Genomic DNA, 18,242 nt, shown 5'->3' with positions numbered 1-18,242 from the left:
CTTGAGGCGGTTGGCTCTGTTCAGTTTGGAGGGAATCCTGCAGGAAGCAGAAATGCGGTAAAACTTACGTTTCGAGTCCGTTATGAGATTAGATTACCCTCGTCAGCTGTCGCAGCGGAACTTTGGTCTGCCGCGGCGCAAACGAGGGTGCTGCAGTCATCAAAAGAGCATTCCCTCTCGATGAACGGTCGGACGAGGGCGATGAGGCATCGTGATGGACTAGAGTCGAGGTTGCTGCTCATTTTTCTGTCGTGCCTCCGTTTTGGCCACTATCGCGAGCGTTAGCCGGCTGAGGCGCATGTGAAGGGGCTAGCAGCTAGGCTGGCTGGAGCGAGATTGGGGGGGAAACGTGCCCTGGTTTCTCTATTTGGGGACCTTGTGTTGCAACGTCGAGTAGGATGCCTTCCGGCTGAACACGTGCACCAATTGTGAGTCCGTGACCGTTTCTGCAGGTTGATGCTCGTTTAATGAGTTCCCCGAGGTCAGTTATGACGACATTGCATGACCTACGATACGGCGTGCGCGCTGCAACCCATGGATGGTAAACAAGGGAAATGGACAATGGTTTGTGTTATTCGTGTTTCAATGGGTAAAGCTCATGTTGAGCGTTTGCGGCTTGAGCTTTTGAGCGCAATACCAACTGCTTCATCGAACCCGGCTCGCGCGAACCCGGATCATCAGCTCCTGTACGAGAGCGTCTGGAGAGGTCAAGCGAGACTGGAGACTGTCAAGATCTGAGATTGAAGATCTCGAGCTGGCTGGGCAAGGCGAAAGCTGAAGATCAACGGCAGGCGCCGCCTGTGCGGGGAAACCGTTATTTACAGAGGGTTCAACCGTTTCCGCGGCCCGATTAGGAATCCGTCCAAGGCTTAGTCGATCCTGCCTTGCAATCCTGCGCTTTAGGTGCCGGCACTAGGCCCCCTGCGGTCTGGCCCATGCTTGGCCCTGGAAGCTTGTATTTCTACGTCGACGGCAGGGGCGTTGCATCCAGCCCTCCTCTGATACATGTAATTCGTCTCTCCCAACTCAGATGTGATCAGCCACCACCACCACCACCACCACCAGTTCACTCGCAATGAGAGCAAGGCGCTGCTTAAGGGATCATCGTTGATTCTCCAGCCTCTAATTTAGTCTGGCTGCTGGCTGCCAACAGTACGTAGAACGTAGGGTCGGTAGCCTGGTAGGCCCACCACGCGTGTCGCTCTGACTACGCTAAACCCAGCTGTTCCATGTCCTCAACAGCAACATCAAAAACCGCTTGATAAGAATACAAATTCATCATCTATTTCCTCTGGCGCAGGCAAACAGTCGATGCCACCAAGATATCCATGTGGGGTGGTTGTCTGTGGCCTGCCGGCTGCTCCACGCTCTAGCCACCCGCCTACGAGTAGGGCTTAGCGTGACAATGGAGGGATTCGACACCCTGTCCATGGCCGCCTACAAAGGTTCATGACCAGCCCCAAATAGGACCCAACAGTGTCCTTGACGATGCTGTCATGTTATGCGACAAGCCCATATCGTATGACGAAGATCGACGACGCAGAAACATACCAAAACAAAACAAGAACAAAATCCAAAGGGTCTGGTTCAACAAAACCCTTTGGTACATCATACATGGAGTCAGGACCCTGACAATCCATGCAGTGCACATACGAAGCATCATTCACTCCAGTCTGACCGGTTCTCCACTCCCAGCTGACGAAACATGGGGTAAACACATCGTTGTCGTGGCCGCAGAGACGGGCGCTTCCTTGCCACTCGCCTCTGCACCTTTGGATACGACAGTCCACGTTCGTTTCGTGCTGCTTTGATCATCGCCATGTGCAGCCAGAGTCTAATCTGAAACAAAGACCATCGCCACTTGCTCCAGTGCCGTGCGTGGTCTCTCAGTTTCGGCATCTGCGAAACATGACCCACCACCTGTGTTCTCGTGAGCGATCTACACCGAAAAGAGCCATATGCTCGGCATGTAGACTTTTGAAGAGCTTCAATTTGTCTGACGCATGTCATACACAATGAGAGGCAGTCTGTGTGTGCATTTGGACGCATTGCGTTCTGGTGGATGATCAAGGTCCCAGTGGTCAGCCTGTGAGGCTACTTTACCATCGTGGGATGAACACTGATGAGCGTCAAGAAGAATTAGGCTCTTGCGCTATCACCTAGACTCAAATTTGATCTTATTGGGGCAATAAGTGCTAGCTGGCATGCGAGTGTCACAGCTGCATGTATGGAACCTGGCGATGCCGAACGTACAGAATTGCCCTCCTCTTCATCGAGAGGCGAAAGTAGATGCAGGTGATTCTGTACCTACATAAACCGGCCTGTTTGAGATTTGACAAGCAGAGCTCTGACCGCCATGCTGCATTCATGACGTTGATCATCGACATTGAAGCAGAGGTCCCACCTCAGAAGGATTCCAAGCCCTGCGCAATGCACACCGGTGGGGGCCGCAAAGTGTCTGTTCAGTAAGCTGGCGAGAAATCTGCGCCGCATGATAACATAATAGAGTCTGCAACATGGAGATGTGGTGAATTCCCGCGCAGATCTTACATCGTGTCCGTGCGAGGCACACGTCGCGCGGATATCGCCAGTTTCACGTTTTGGTGGCGGGCTGCTGGCATTGGGCAATCTGGACCCTGCAGCGATCTCTCCATGCAGGCAAAGACACTCGAGGCGGGACATGAAGGTACTTGGACAGACCCAATCCCTCGACACGTCCAGGTACCGTCACTCTTCTCCCCCTTCCATGACCTCATACTCCATGTTGGTTCGTCTACAGTCGGAGCTGCAGGTGAGGCTGCAAGGCTTCGTGTTCTCCTACCCCCACACCTGAAGCCTCAACTGACTGCAGGAGAGCATCTTCCGTTGTCAATGAGTTGCCACAGGCTTGCTTGCAGTGGTGGTTTTGCCTCGACAATTCAGATCATCACTGCGAATCTGGGGAAAAGATGATCGCAAACAGGGACAATGGTTGCGCGGCAATGGTGCTTGTTTCCTGATGATTAATTTTATACCATTTTTCTTCCCTAATGATCATCGAGACGGGCCATGGCGATGTCTATCGAGCTTCTGTACGTCTGCACAAGCGCGAGATAGGACAGGATCAGACCAGCAAGTGGCGCCCCAGATCACCAACCACACACGCGCGTGAGCGAGCGAGCTTCGAGAGAAGCGGCCATTTGCCCATGTCATATTAGGTTGGATGACTTCTCTCAGCTCCATCACATACCCATCAAGCTGCATCGACAGATTCAGGGTTCCTTCCCCTTGACAATCCTTCCCGATCAAGCACAGACCGGTATTCCTTCCAAAGTGGTCTTCTCGTCCCCTAGACACATTCTGATAATCCTCTGGAGAGACTAAACCATGAACAGTGGACAAAGTTTAAAACGGTGCATGTCAACCTTCGGACCCAAAGGACTCTGACGAGACACCCATGGTGCTTGGCATCAGACCGGTGGAACATGATGTCAAGCGTTTCCCCAGCCGTGCGCACCTGATCGATGGCTTCCAAGGCCTATCGTGTAGTATAGTGGCTCTCCATTTAATCCAGGTTCGGGGTCAAAATTGGGTCAGGGGAAATTGGCTGGGCGAACGAAGACGGAGCTTTCGGCATGTGCTCAAATGACGATTTCCAGCAATCAGACCTTGGGTGACTTCACTCACTCGTATATCAAGAAGAATAATGGGCGTTTTTTGTCTATGTGAAAGGTAAGAGATTTTTTTCTGGGTATCTGTAGGTTTCGGGACTCCAGAGTTGTCGGGCAACGTTAATGTTGATGTGCGTGCCCCTTTTTTTCAGAGGTGTTGAAATACGACGTGTTGTACGCCTGAGAGAGCGGAAAATTACTTGATCGTTACTTTAGTATTATTAAAAAGGCCAAGGTTAGATTCATAGTCGTGATATATGAGTAGTAGACAAAAGAATAAGGTCAAAGGGATTTGATGAAGTATCGCCTCTAGCTCTGATCGCCGACAGCCCAAGCAGATGGGCCACTGTATAGAACGATAGATGCACTTCAACGTCTTGAGGAAACCACTAATGTTCTCCAAAATCTATCTTGGTTTATTTGACCTCCCCTTTGTCTCCACAGCATCCAGTGTTTCATAATCTGCTTGCCTGGCCAAAAGTCCGCGGAAGCCTGGTGGCAGCTGGCCATAATCCAAGACAGAGCGAGACTGTACTCGACGTACTTTTCCGAGGGCTGTCCTTGCAAAACATAGCTATACAAAGGCACAAAATCGTCCTACAAGACTCGAAAGCCCTCCACGTCATTGCGCCAGTCGCGCTGGAGCTCCCCCGTCGCCGCGATCCCGTTGAACAGCTGTACGCCATGCTGCACCAGTGTCTTATGCGTGGCCTCGCGCGTGTACTCGGCGAAGCTCCCTGACGCATCCGTGATGACGAACACATCGTAGCCCTGTCCAATGAAGGTGAGGGACGGGAGGGCAACGCACACCTCGGTCAGAACACCGATTGTATGGAACAGCCCTAGAGTACGGTCATCTCGTCGGCATCCGCAAATGTGAGCACGTCACGCTGGGGACCTCGGGTGCGCCACCTCGACGTGTTCCATCGGGTCGACTACCGTGTACCCATCCACTGGAGCCTGGGGGAGATGCCTGAGCCATGGGTGTCGATCCAGCCGTCTTTGGGGAGGGTAGGGGACGACCACATGGTCGAGCGGCTGAACATTACCATCGCCTGGGCCCAGGTGCTCGAGGGCTTCAACGACACGGTGGAGATTGAATTCACGACGACGCCCGGAGAACTGCCCTACTTTGATCTGCTCCGTGTCCCCGTTCTGAGGACACGGCTCGCGGACGACTTTGTGGGCTTCCCCGAGAGTGCTGGCTTCGTCTCGATCGAAAGCCCGCATTTCCAGGGGAGCTCAGGAACCGCCAACGGAACCGTGCGCTATGGGGCCATGCCCTACCTCGGAAGTCGGAGCGAGTCCGGCGCCCTGGCGGTTCGCCCATACAAGGTGGCCCGTCAACGTGACGCGGGTCCTGGGTAACTACATCTCGGAGGACTACGTGGGAGACGTGCTTCCTGTCTGTCTGGACCAGATAGGTCATGGACTAGGTTTGGACGTTGCAGGTAGACCTGGGGCCCATTGAGGCAGGTGAGCATATCCTGCGATGTGCAGTAAACTCGCCCGAGGTGTATTTGGAAGAGATCGTGCTCGACACGCACGGTGGCGTGAAGCCAAGCTACCTCGGCCCCCCTCTGAGACGTCGCCCGTGGGGCCTCTGGAATGGTCGAGTGGATGGCCTCTTGCATGAAATAATCGGATTCTCTATGATTTGACTCTAATCTCTAATCAAACGCAGCCATGCGTCCGGGGACCATCTCGACCCGTCGCAAGTAGTGGTGGTATATATGTACATATAGATACAAGGAATGAACGTGTGCTATAATTTGCCGAGTGCTGTTCACACAAAGTCAGTACAGAACTCTTTTTGCATTGCCGTCGGGGAGAAGACTCACCTGCCGCATAGGCCATGTACCAAGCCCTCGACGCGCCGCCGTCAATGAGGCTGGCGTCAAAGCCCTGCTTGTTAAAGTAGTCCCACGCTGCCTTGGGCTGGACGGTGGCATAGTTGGCATAGATAATACTCTTCCAAGCATTGTCCAACTTGTCCACGCGGCCGTTGCTAAAGTACGCGTCCCACTCCTCCTGCACAAACGCCTTGGACCGCGAGTACGTGGTCGGCGCGTGGATGGGCAGCATGTGGATGCCCTGGATGCACTCAATGTCTGAGGAGAAAAAAGTCGTGTGGTCCACCTTGTTCTCAAAGACGATGCCCGCGGCCTTGTTGCCAACGAACTGCGACGGGTGGTTCGTGTTGTCGCTCTTCATGAGGTAATAGCTGTCCAGCGCGCGCGTCATGACGGCGAGCTGCAGGTTGGCGCGCGCGATCATGGCCGTGTCCTTGGTCACGCTGCCCCAGAGCCGGATGGCGTACATGGCCATGATGTCTTCGGAGCTCGACTCCTGGTTCTTGCCATCGAGCGAGGCGAACAGCCCGGCAGCCCAGCTATGACCGTGGTACCAGTCAAAGCTGCGGTGCTGGGGGAACCACGAGTCCTGTGCGCTGGGGTTGGCATAGTCGCGCACCAAGGTGTCGACCCAGTCCTTGTTGTTGTCGCGCCACTCGTTGTCCAGGTAGCTCAGGAACGCCGCAGCGAGGACGTGGTATCCGTAGTGGAAGTGGTGGTCGTTGTAGTATGTGTTGCCAAAGTCGACGAGAGGATCGCCGGTGACGTACGACGCCGTCGATACGACACCTCCCCACTGACTTTCATAGTTCAGGGGAAACTGCTGTTTGTTCTGTGCGAAAACATTAAAGGCATCCTTGAGCTTGGCGGTGCAGGCGGCAGCAAGGGGCTTGTCGCCGACGAGGTCCTGGATCGTGTAGCAGATTTGGGCGAATTTGAGGAGGGCCTGGTTCGCACAGCTGTCAGTCCACAACGGTCTTTCTGCCGTTTATTGCCAGAGAGGGCACTCACTTTGCCACTAAAGTACATGGAGTTCAGGTTGGTCTGGCTGTCCATGTCCTGCGAAGCCTCCATCAGGGCTACCGCCCGGACAGCAGCCTTGGCGGAGGCGGAGAGCGACTTGCGAGTCGACCTGGTGCTGGCGTCCCAGGGGCCGTGACCCATGCTGGTGGGCATCTCTGGCTCGACCATGGTCCAGACCGTGTCGCGGACCAAAGTGCACTTGCCCTTGGTGTGCGTGTACATCTGAAAGGCCGAGGTGCGGGAGCGGGTAGCCGCGTCAAAGGAAGCAACGTGGTGAGGAAGCGCCCACATGTACAGAGACCCGGAGGGGTGGCCAGCACGCTGAAATTTGAAGCTGTAGGTGCCGACCTTGCCGCTCGTCGAGCCCGTGAGCTCGACGCCCGTCGGGTAGACGCCCGCGCCGTCGTCGAGCATTTGCTCCGAGTTGCGGCTGAACGTGTCCTTGACGATTTGGATGCTGCCAGTGAAAGGCTTTGTGCTCTGGACAAGGCCATTGTTGATCGTCTTCAGGTTGAGCATGGCGCCGCCCGTGCAGTGCGCGTACACGTGCCAGGTGGTGCCGTCCTCGAGAAGGAAGTTGTACTTTGCCACATTGGCTTTGGGGTTCTTGGCCACCTTTGTCATCTGTCGAATGTAGACGCCGGTCTGGATCAGCGGCGTGCCCCCGACAAAGGTGCCCGTTATGTAGGGCATGCCTTGCACGAGGGGGAACTGGATCGTCGGGAACGAGGCGGCGTTCTTCTTGAGGTTGATGCGCGCCGAAAAGGGGCCCATCCGGTCGATGGAGAGAATCGTCTTGGGCCCCAGCTCGGTGGCCGAGAGGACCATTTGCTGGATGCCAATGGGATTGATGTAGAACGAGGCGGCATCGTTGTACTTGACGGGTCCGTAGACCTTCTGCTTCGGTTGGATCTGCGAGATGGAAAGGCCCCAGCTCCCGGTGGCCCCTTTACCCTTGGCCCAGTTGATCGCATAGGGCATCGTGTACGTCGGGTTGGTCTGATCGCCGAGGAAGAAGTTGGAGTAGAACTTGTTGGTCTGGACGGGTCCCGACTTGCGCAGCTCAATGCCCTTGACGGGGTGGTCTTTTCTGCGCGGGATCATGGAGGGCGGCCCGTTGGTGGAGATGGGCACGTCAAAGATATTAGCCGTCTGGCGCTCCTCCACGACCATGAGGTCTGTGGTGATGTCGTCCCCGTCATCGTACGTAGCTTGACGCTTGCCTCCTTTGCCTTTGCTCTTGCTGGAGCTGCTTGTGGTCGATGTCGGCTCGATTGGCTCTAGGAGAGATGTAGGCGACGCGATAATGCGCGTCAGCAGAGGCGGGCTCGAACTGGCAATGTCGGTGATGATAACACCGTCTGTATGGGGCTCGACGGAAAGCGTGGGGAGGATGACAACGGTGCCGGTGCGCTGGACAGAGGTCTTGAGCGGGACGGTCTCCGTGCGGGGGACGATGTCGCTTGTGGCATAGGATGTGAGATAGGCACTGGACACGAGCTCGGCCTCGGTCTCATCGATGGGCACCTGGCGTCTGGCAGGACCTTGTGTGGCTCGTGGGTACGGGTGAGGGATGGTCAAGGCCTGTGCTGTGGCCAGCCACAGGGCCAGGGCGTGGATGGCGGTCTTCATGGTGGACGGTGATCTCTCCCGTCGAATCTACACACTGGAGATCTCAGACCGTAAGAAGGGGTGCTTTTGAATGTGATGTAGGTTGACTGACCACCACAACGAGGGAGGCGTTGCCATGATATATATGATGGAACCAACCACTTCACCCTTGGACCCTGGGACATGATGTCTTGATGCACAATTCAATAGTCTCACTGCCACGCTGAGGTACTGCAAGCTGGTGGTTATCCGAATCTCGGCCTTGCAAGTTCCTACCGCACCCCTTTAGGAATGCAGCACCTCGCAAGACGCCATGAGGTGCCTCTGCCATTAGACAATGCGCGCCACTGGCCAGGCCATGGCGCTCAATTCCCGAGCAAGGCTGGAACATGGAAGAGAAGGGCCAGCCACGCGTCTGGACGAGCGGTTGAATGCCATGCCATGTGGCTGGCCTGCCCGCTCGGCTGGACCATGATACCGATGTCTCGGACATGGGGATTCCATCTCGAGGTTGACTTGAGTGAGACAGAAGATTCACTCGGCGCTTTGGAAAGAGGCGCAGGCGCGCTCTACCGGATTGGACAAGCTGGTGAGCAGCTAGGCAGCTATCGGCAAGGGTTCATTTCCGCAAATGTCGCTCGCGTGCTGAATCGCCCTAGCTTGGAACCGTGTCCGCGAATGAAGCTTTTCTCAGGACCCAGATGGGGACGCTGCGGTGGCCCAGGCCACGCGACTGCGAACTGACAGCTTGGCTCGCATCGTGTCGCGTCCATCGAGCCAGCCCATGACGATGGACTCCGTCTACGGGGTTACTGCCGATTGGCATCACGGGATCTTGCGGGCTCGCGGTGACGAACATTGAATGCTCGGAGTCGGAGGGGCATGTTCGGGCAAATAGATTTGCGATAAATCGATTAGCCGCTGCTCAGCCGCGTGAAGGGAAATGAAGAGTAATTTAACATCAATAATTCGATATGATAAAATTGGCCGGTCGGTTCAGACTTCAAAGTTCAAACTCCGCCCTGTGCGGCTTGGACCCTTGGACCCTCAGCGACCCTGCCCTGGGCCTACTTACCCTGTACTCCTCCACACATAAGTTAGTTTTCAACATAAACTTCCCTACACCGCACATGTAGAGAGAGGCACAGGGCGGCCGAAAAGAGGACATGAAGGTGAGATCCTATTTTGACAGAGGCTGTCATCAAAACTACCTGTAGCCATACTGTGACTGCTCACCGTCAGAAAAGAAGCCTTCATTAGCAACGGACGAGCAAGCGTGTTTGGTCACGGGTGCAAACTCGCTTACAGTGTATAGATATGTCGTCAAAGCTTGGCCAAAGCCCGACGGACAGTGACTCGTGAGACTGATGACAGCTCAAAATCAGATCTACCTACATGTACGATCCAACCACCGCCAATGACCACTAGAGCCAGCATTGGTCCGGTACGGCCCGCACTACCTACACTCCGTGCCATTCCTCACCTCGCATCGCTACATGATCAAGGCCTGCCAAGTCCCAGTGTCCGAACCACCAATGGGGACGACAACCGCCCTCTGCTACACGTACGGCCGTATAATTAGGTTGCTGCGCGTTTGAATGATCGCCAGGCAGGAAGACGGGTGGTAGCCACGAGGGTCAGTTGCCCAGCCTCGTCACTACCGGTACGAATTCTCGTCCACAAGGGCCCCATGGTGTACCCACGGGTTGTTGTTGTCGTTGTTGTTGTCGTTGTTGTTGTTGTTGTTATTGTTATTATTATTATCGTTCTCGTCATTTGATCGTTGCACAAGCCAGCCTCAGCGCTGGCTCGGGTTGCTCCTCCCGCCTGCGGACTGCTGTTACACGGAGAACCTGCTCCTAGAGTCAACTCGAGCGACGAACGAATGATAGTCACACCATGGCTCATGGCTCTGAATAGACCGCGTGTATCCCCCCAGAGCAGAGGCCTTGACGATCATGCGAGTTTGTGCGCAGAGGAACGAGCAGGGTGTCACGCGCCTGGTCTCGTGGGGGCTGGACGCCTCGTGTTGGGCTGGCTGAACTGTGTTTGAGCATGGAAACGATGTCTGGGTCTCTGGATGTAGGGCCTTGGGTCTGATCTTGGGTGCCTGACGACGCATAACCTGGTCGCGAGCACCGTTGACTTCCCCATACCTTCACGCCAACCAACTCATCACTATTGCAGCAACAGAAGCAGCAGCAGCAGTCCAAACTACATCAGCCCCTTGGCCCAGACCTCTACGAGCAGCACTTCGACTGATTACAGCGTCGGCCACCGTCTCACTCGCATCGACAACCAGCGAGCTAGCTGTATGTGCCCGTGCGACCCTCCCAGTTGTCACGCAGCTGCATCTCATCCCTCCCTCGACGGCCAGCCGCCTCGCCCTCCCACGTCTCACCCTCGCTAGCGCATCTGATTCTCGTGCGTCATCTTCCAACTTGTTGGCGCGCTGATCGTGACTTCTGCGCGCTCCATGTACCACGATGAAGTAGGAGACCCCCCACCCCCCTTCGGAATTATGAGGCAGCTAGGAGAGGTTTGTGCGTGATGGCAAAGCAGGGCCAAGACGATACCTCTCGCTTACTCGTTTCTCCTATTGCTCAGAGGAGCCTGCTGAAAATAGGTGGGCCAGGTTTCATTGGTTTGTGCTCTTTGTGTGTATACCTCCTGGTTCTTGGCCGCTTGGGAGACGTAGAATGCGTCCAGCCTACTCACATGCGTCTCCGTGTTGATGCGATCGAAATGGAGGCCACGTCCGATGCCGCTGACACCCGGGACGCTGTGTACAGCTCGTGATGGACACCTGTTCGGTTGCGTCCGGAGGGAATGGCACTGGTATAAGTTGAGCCAGCCCCTGACTGCACTGGACTTGGCTACTACCCCCAACGGTAAGCCAATGCTACCAATCTTGTATCGTAGTAGAAGCACTGGTCGGCACCATGGCTGTCCCTCCGAAAACATCGCCCAGCGCCTCGTCACCCGCCCAGCGCCACAACGCCCACGGCGCTCCCCCGAAACAGCCCCGACTGCGGGCCTCGTGCGATGGCTGCTTCGTCGCCAAGATCAAGTGCTCCAAGGCGAGACCCATGTGCTCGCGCTGTCTCCAGAACGGACTCATATGCCACTACTCGCCATCGAGTCGCGCAAGCCACGCCCTCAACAACACCAGCAGCAAGGACAAGAAAAATGGTCATGGCCCCGCAGCGAGCGGCGCCGCAAAGAAGGCGATGAGGAAGAGTAGCACCACTGTTCTCGTCTCGACCATGACAGACGAGAGCTGCGAGTGGCTCGCGCGGAATCCAGCCATCATCTTTCCCACAAACAGCCTGACGGACCAGTTCAATGCTGATGTCAACGACATGGCGTCGCGTGGGCTGCCTACACTTCCGGATCTCCTGGCGCCAGGTGGCCAGATCAGCAACAGCTGGTGCTGGCCAGGGCCACCCATGCTGCCACACCAGCACAACGTGCCACTCGCACTCCAGCAATCCTATTTCCCAGCAGAGTACATGCCCTGCGACGAGGCGCATGGTTCAGGGGAGGAGTGGCCTATGCTCCGCGAACACTATCACGATGTACTGAGCCCCGGGCTTGCCCCTGAACATAACATGCACATGACGGAGACGCCATCCCCGGAGTGGGTTCTCGATAGCCGCAAGCAAATTGGCACCGGCGCATGGAAAGACATATACTCATAGCCGAACTTTCGGCCAAAAATTAAAGAGGAGTGTGGGCATGGAAACTGGGCGTACCTTGCTTGGGCCGGGACACAGGGGGGCAGTGACTGGGATAACCGAGAGCAGGTCTCTCCGTCATAATTGTTGAAAATTAGCCCATAGCATGTACAAGTACGACAGTTAGTCGCGTACATTGAACACGGAGAATGTAGTAAATAAAGCACTGGCCACACAGCAGTGCCGTCATGATCAAATTCAGTCATGTACGATAAAAAACGTGTCATCTATGGACAAGTGGGATGGACACGACGAACCCAAGAAAACCCCTAGCGCCTTGATCCCCAAGCATTAAACTCCTTAGTCTATATGCAAATGCCAACAATCGTTTCCCTAGCGCGCGACAGTCCTAGCCGCTGGCTTACAGCTTGCCAAACATGGAGGTCATGAGGACCTTGGTCACGCGGTAAGGGTCGGCGTTGGAGGCGGGGCGACGGTCCTCGAAATAACCCTGGCCCTCGGCGGCGACCTCGCGGGGCACGCGGATGGAGCCACCACGGTCGGCGACGCCCCAGGAGAACTTGTCGATGGAGCCGGTCTCGTGGCGGCCAGTGAGGCGCAGGTCGTTGTCGTCACCGTACTCCTTGATGCACTCGAGGTGGTGGGGCTCGAGCTTCTTGATGAGGTCCTCAATGACGGCCATGCCCTTCTTGCCCTCGACCTCGCCACGGGTGGCCTTGGTGGAGAAGTTGGAGTGCAGGCCAGCGCCGTTCCAGTCACCCGAGATGGGCTTGGGGTGCCACGAGACCTTGACGCCAAAGTCCTCGGCGATGCGGGAGAGGAAGAAGCGGGCGGCCCAGAGCTGGTCGCCCATGTCGATGCCGGTGACGGGGCCGACCTGGAACTCCCACTGGGCGGGCATGACCTCGGCGTTGGTGCCGGAGATGTTGATGCCGGCGTAGAGGCAGGCCTTGTAGTGGGCCTCGACAATGTCGCGCTCGACGACCTTGCCGGCGCCGACACCGCAGTAGTAGGGGCCCTGGGGGGCGGGGAAGAAGCCCGTGGGCCAGCCGACGGGCCAGTCCTGCAGGCTCATGAGGGTGTACTCCTGCTCGAGACCGAACATGGGGACCTCGTCCTTGTAGGCCTCCATGACCTTGTTGCACTCGTAGCGGAAGTTGTACTTGTTGGGGGTGCCGTCGGCGTTCCAGCACTCGCAGAGGACGATGATGTTGGGGGAGCCGCGGAAGGGGTCGGGGTACATGGCGACGGGCTTCAGGAGCACATCCGAGTTGTTGCCGGGAGCCTGGTCGGTGGAGGAACCGTCAAAGTTCCAGTTCTTGAGGAGGTCGAGGCTGACCTCCTCAGGCTTGAGCTCCTTGTATTTGCCGTCCGCATCCTTCTCGAGCTTTGTGGGATCAATGGTCTGGCGGGCGCATGTTAGCGAATGTTCCCACGGTCGATAGGGTGAATGATTGAATGCATGACATGAAAATGAGCAGGCGAGGGAGATCACGTGGTTTGGCGGGGCAGAAAGACGTGGAGGGGCAGATCAGCGCAGGCAGTGTTGGGGTCGGGCAGGCCGGTTGCGGGGGTTAGCCAAGCGGCCGACCACTGCACTGGACCAGCAACCGACGCGTTTTAAACGTCAATCTAGCCAAGCCAAGCCCAGCCCAGCCAGCCAAGCCAAGTCAGCCCCCTCCAGTCGGCCACACCGCCAAGCAAAGTTCTGCACCGATGACGCTGCGCCTCATCCGATCATTCCCGTTCGACCCTGCGCATCGGTGCAGGTAGGTTTTCGTGGTTTTCGTGGAGATGTGCAGGAAGACTGGACTCACCCTGGACTTGGAGCGGGTGTCACCGCCGGCGTCGATCCAGACGTACTCGGCCATGATCTTGTTCTTTTGGTCGAGCTTCAGATACTTCTGAAGGGTCTGCGTCCGGGAGCTGAAGGCGGGATTGGTAGACTGTGGGCATTGAGTTAGCCAAGTGTTCTCTGTCCGCCTGTTGCGAGGTCCCTGGAACTCGCTAGGCGCGCGCCCTGGTGCTGGGCGGCAGCAAAGCGTGCCCCTCAACTCGAGTCCGAAGATGGGCCAGGGATCAGTCAGGACTCACCATGATGGGCGGTTTGTGTGTTGTAAAGTGCGGAGAGGCGCAATGACGAGACGAAGGTCAAGAAATGTCAACAAGGCAAAAAGACGATAATCTTGTAATGGAAGTAAGACCACGATTGTGAAGGATATTCCGCTTTGGGGGGGCTTGCGGGCTTTTATCATTTGCAGTCCGTTATCGTATCAATGGAGCGGCGCAAGTACGTACTGGGCGCTGGCGCTGGCGGGGGTCTGTCACCGAGGCGGACCCTGCTCGCAGCGCTCTGGCATGGCCGACTGGACGTGGGCGGGTGAGACAGCGCGCGTTCAGTGGGTGAAGATAAGAAAACGCATGCAGGGGTCGCCCACTGTGCGCCCATGGTGGGGTGGATGCATCCAGGCGTCGGATTGGGCAGTGGCGGTGGGGTCCCTCGCCTGCGCTGCCGACAAACTTCATTCACATCGATTCATGTCATGGTCGAGGCTCTGATTCGCTCGCCCGCCCCGTGTCCAGTCCTCGCTCTGCGATATCGAAAAGGCACGGCTTCCCCAGCTGGAGGCTAGGCTGGCTCGTACTACTGACTGACTTGCGATATGACTGACCAAATCGCAGCCCGCGCATTACATTTGCGCACGCGACAAACTTCGCATGAAACTAATGACCCCAGGAAACTCGAGAACCCCCGAAGAAGACACGGGGGAATCGGCAGCGCCGTCGCTGTACGTAGTCATGACCAAACAATTCCTGGTGGGCGTACCTTGGCCTTTCGCATCCCGGTCCTTTCCTTTAACACAGCCGCTCCCGGATTAGGTACGCCTTGGCGGTGCAGGATGATGCTGAAGACGGGAGTAGCGACGCACTGGATTGGCTGCGGGCCACCCCTTCTGTATGCCATGTGCTTGCTCTAATACTATTCTGTACCAGCCAAGTTGACGTTGATGAGGCTTGTGATGAGGCTTGTGACGATGCTCATCGTGGCGACAACATCAATCGTGGCGACAACTTCATGTCATTTCGTCGCACGCTGCCACCTCTGATCCATCACGTCCTCGTTGATGGCGGGGTAGCTGGCCATTCCCTTGGTGGGGTGATAGTGATGGGATATGATATCGAGCGCCTCGTGCGATAACCCGTCCGTACTGGGCCGAACCCCTGCCTTTCTGCAAAGTACAGCCAGTGATGAGTGGGACAAAGATAATCTCACATTCTCAGCTCACAAAGGTTGTCGGACGGTGCTTGCGCGAAGGCCTGGGCTAGCCAGGAGCCAAGGCCTGCTCGTCCTCCGAGCCGGAGGCCACACTGTCTCTTGCTTCCTGTAATCTATCCGCGCTGCTAGCTACCCAGTCGCCGTGGATTCGTGGGGTTGCGACACCAAGATCGATATCTTGTCCCGTGGGACCATGAAGGGTCCCCCCATGTGAGCCCTGGGAGGGTCCCCGAGTGCGGCTCGTCGCTGAAACTTTCCGACTTGCTACGTGATACGCACTACTAATAATACTACGTACGTACGCTACTACACGTAGAAAAGCAAAGTCTCAAGGTTGAGCCTTTCGCGCCACTAGATTTGCGACAGTCGCTTTGGGCACAATCTGCCACTCTTGGTCGCATGCCTCCCCTAACGCCCAGCCATCGTGAACAACCTCATACCAGCTGCCGCGGTTGCTCGTCAGCTTATGGCGCATCTCGTCCCTGGATCGGAGCCCCCCATTGTAAAACTAACCAACAGAACTGTGATTACTTGTTTCACGAATTCACACACCGGGACCCCCCAAATTTGCATTCCGGCTCATTTTCTCTCTCTTACCAAATAGTTTGCTTCTGACTATGTGACCTCTTACTTGATCTGGCCTCGATCCCACTTCACCCTTCCAGCGGACCAGCGCAGATCTGCCTTAATTCATTACCCCAAAGAAAGACGATCTACGCCTGCGAGTATAGCCTATAGAACCACGGGCGGCGCGCAGCCCAGACCGTCTTATCACTGACTCTTGATTGGCTGCACGTCATGCCGTGCATAATTGCTCTCACTCAACGAGGCCGACGGGAAGCTCTGCGCGCTCTGCATTGGCACCGGTCTATAATAGCAACGCTTCAGACCCAATTCCCTTCGCGTGCGACGAGTGTCGCTACGGCAATTATTAAAATCGCTCATCTCGATGGTCCGTTACCGGGGACAAGCCCAGTCAGTCAGTCAGTCAGTGCTTTGGGGTGGCATTTCCGATCATTCATCAAAGTTGTCAAAGGGCGCACCCAACGACCGGACCCCAACCGGTACGTACCCACGGAGAGGCTTCACCACCGTCCTTGGGGGGCTCCAGGCTCCGAGTCGGAGGGGACGTGGAGGGGCAGTTTCGGGATCTCGCTCTCCGATGCAGTCGGTCTTTCATCTGCCTGCCTGCGAAGTGTGATAATTGTGATGCCCTCGTGCTGGCGCTGTCGCTGGCTTCACAGTGAAACGTCGCTGGACATAATTTTCGGCCCCCTTCGGGCTTCTTTCCTGGCCCCAGATGCAATGACGTCGCCCTGGTGACGATCAGGGTCTAAAGTCAGTCACGCTGAGCATAACCTCCGGCCTCTGTCCCCAGTGACGGTGTTTGGTGGGTGTTGGAACTGAGCAAGCGCGCCCCCACCCCACAAGTTTACATTGGGATACATGGCGATACTAACCCACATGGACCCTTTTCTTTCCTCTCTACCGCGACATTATGACTACACTTTGAGCACGTCCTGGACGGGGATGCCAAAGTACCAGCTGGCGCCTGCCATGGCGCCCACGCTCATCGTCACCGCCATCAAGAAGTTGACGTCGTTGTTGTCGAGTAGATCCCAGCCACTCTCGACGACTCTCGAGGGTTGCTCGTCGCCAAAGCTCGACCTCCTGTGCTTGTCCATGGGGTTGTGCTTCGCGTCCGTCTTCAAGCTCGGCGTCTCCACCGCACTCCCCTGGAGCTGGTCCGACGTCTTGTCGCCCACAGCCTGCTTCACCTGCGCGCGTGACGGCAACTTCTTGGCCGAGCTGTCAGAGACCAACACCCGGACGCCGCCCTCGCCCTCCACCATCTTGCCCGACCGCACGTCCCGCACCGACCGCTGAAAGAGACCGCCCAGGATGCTGTCCAGGACGCTGCCCAGCGCGCCCCAGATGACCAGTGTACCCATGAACATCCGGCGCTCGGCTTGGGTCCAAGGTGAGCCGCCTGCGGCATGCCCAACTGTCTTGTCGCTGCAAAAGGGCAGGAACACGGTGGCTGCCGATACGATAACCATGGAACCAAACAGTCCAGCCCCGAGACCCCAGAGTGTGACTGCGCCGTTCGTCCCGCGAGGCACCTTTCGTAGCGTAGGTGATGTAATCAGACGCGGCTCGCTCTTGGCCAGGATGCCCAGCTCTGAGCTGAAGGTGTCAGCCGCCACAGCCGCATAGTTGGCAATGATGCCAACGATGAGAATGTCGCCTCCCCACGCGTAGCAGAGTGTTCCCGCGGGCGCTGCCTGGTTCGCATCGGCGACCCTCGCTTGGCGAGCGTAGAGTTGGTTCGCGTGGAGGACGGTGAGGACGGAAGCGACGAGCGAGTTGGCGAGCACTGCAGAGTGTCAGCTTGCTCGCTTGGTAGTAAAAGTCCGCTCGCCTACCTTGCACGTGTGTGCGCGGCCCCTCACCGCCAGAGCTTCCCTTGGAAGCCACTGTCAGTTTGGCCTTGACATCTTGCTTGATCTGCCTGCATGTGAGCGAGCGGGGTTCACATCGAGCAGCAAGGGCGCTTAGCATACGTGCGTGACCCTGGTCCCAGCGAGGAAAAAGACCACCAGCAGGACAAAGGGTAGGTTCCACGGATGGTAGGCGTGGGCCACAGCTGTGAGGGCGGCCACGACTAGGCCTGGTGTGGTCAGTGAATTCTTGGAGTAGGCGCGGATGACCAGCGCGCAGATGGCGGGCACCGCGATGATCAGCTTCATGATGTATGGCGCAGCGAGCGAGGCTGAAGCTGTGTGTCGAAAAGGAAGTGAACCGCCCTCGACAGCGAGGATGCAGGACCGTCAGGTCAGCAATGTAATCAATCAGTCCCAATGGTGATCACCGATAATGCCTATCGAGTGTGCTGATTCAGCACGTGTCGTTCCGCGCCCGGTGACGTGATTGGTCCGGTTCTTTTGACAGCTTCTTGAATTCAGCGAGAACTCATTTGTTTGTAGCCTTGCTTGTCCTTGCGAAATAAGGTCCTTGCAAGTGAGAGCTCATTTCCGCGTCTTCTAACGCAAAGGTATATCACCCCCGCCTCATCGCGCCGCCGTCGCACCCCCTCATGTCACCTCCTCGCCCATGATCTCCGGACTAT

General features: G+C 56.6%; 6 protein-coding genes across 6 annotated transcripts; 2 read left to right on the top strand and 4 right to left on the bottom strand.

The window, feature by feature from the left end:
• Window positions 1–4,247: 4,247 nt before the first annotated feature.
• Window positions 4,248–4,600, bottom strand: J7T54_003513 (uncharacterized protein; the record flags this gene model as incomplete). Its single annotated transcript, XM_051505789.1, has 2 exons — window positions 4,248–4,492; window positions 4,597–4,600. The coding sequence occupies 2 exons, from the start codon at window positions 4,598–4,600 to the stop codon at window positions 4,248–4,250; spliced, it is 249 nt and encodes an 82-aa protein (XP_051362949.1).
• Window positions 4,601–4,676: 76 nt separating this feature from the next.
• J7T54_003512 (uncharacterized protein) lies at window positions 4,677–5,018 on the top strand (the record flags this gene model as incomplete). The annotated part of the gene is made up of 1 exon (XM_051505788.1): window positions 4,677–5,018. The coding sequence occupies one exon, from the start codon at window positions 4,677–4,679 to the stop codon at window positions 5,016–5,018; it is 342 nt and encodes a 113-aa protein (XP_051362948.1).
• A 397-nt stretch (window positions 5,019–5,415) lies between these two features.
• Window positions 5,416–8,158, bottom strand: J7T54_003511 (uncharacterized protein; the record flags this gene model as incomplete). Its single annotated transcript, XM_051505787.1, has 3 exons — window positions 5,416–5,432; window positions 5,492–6,449; window positions 6,515–8,158. The coding sequence occupies 3 exons, from the start codon at window positions 8,156–8,158 to the stop codon at window positions 5,416–5,418; spliced, it is 2,619 nt and encodes an 872-aa protein (XP_051362947.1).
• Window positions 8,159–11,079: 2,921 nt separating this feature from the next.
• J7T54_003510 (uncharacterized protein) lies at window positions 11,080–11,838 on the top strand (the record flags this gene model as incomplete). Its single annotated transcript, XM_051505786.1, has 1 exon — window positions 11,080–11,838. One exon carries the CDS (start codon window positions 11,080–11,082, stop codon window positions 11,836–11,838), a length of 759 nt encoding a protein of 252 aa, XP_051362946.1.
• Window positions 11,839–12,235: 397 nt separating this feature from the next.
• J7T54_003509 (Glutamine synthetase) lies at window positions 12,236–13,932 on the bottom strand (the record flags this gene model as incomplete). The annotated part of the gene is made up of 3 exons (XM_051505785.1): window positions 12,236–13,240; window positions 13,653–13,781; window positions 13,930–13,932. The coding sequence occupies 3 exons, from the start codon at window positions 13,930–13,932 to the stop codon at window positions 12,236–12,238; spliced, it is 1,137 nt and encodes a 378-aa protein (XP_051362945.1).
• Window positions 13,933–16,614: 2,682 nt separating this feature from the next.
• Window positions 16,615–17,862, bottom strand: J7T54_003508 (Transmembrane protein-like protein; the record flags this gene model as incomplete). The annotated part of the gene is made up of 3 exons (XM_051505784.1): window positions 16,615–17,489; window positions 17,539–17,620; window positions 17,677–17,862. 3 exons carry the CDS (start codon window positions 17,860–17,862, stop codon window positions 16,615–16,617), a joined length of 1,143 nt encoding a protein of 380 aa, XP_051362944.1.
• Between the last annotated feature and the right edge of the window lie 380 nt (window positions 17,863–18,242).

Source organism: Emericellopsis cladophorae, assembly GCF_022114955.1.
Source record: "Emericellopsis cladophorae strain MUM 19.33 chromosome Unknown NODE_16_length_390664_cov_118_533041, whole genome shotgun sequence".
Taxonomy (NCBI): Eukaryota; Fungi; Ascomycota; class Sordariomycetes; order Hypocreales; family Bionectriaceae; genus Emericellopsis; species Emericellopsis cladophorae.
This window is presented reverse-complemented; position numbering and strand designations above follow the sequence as displayed.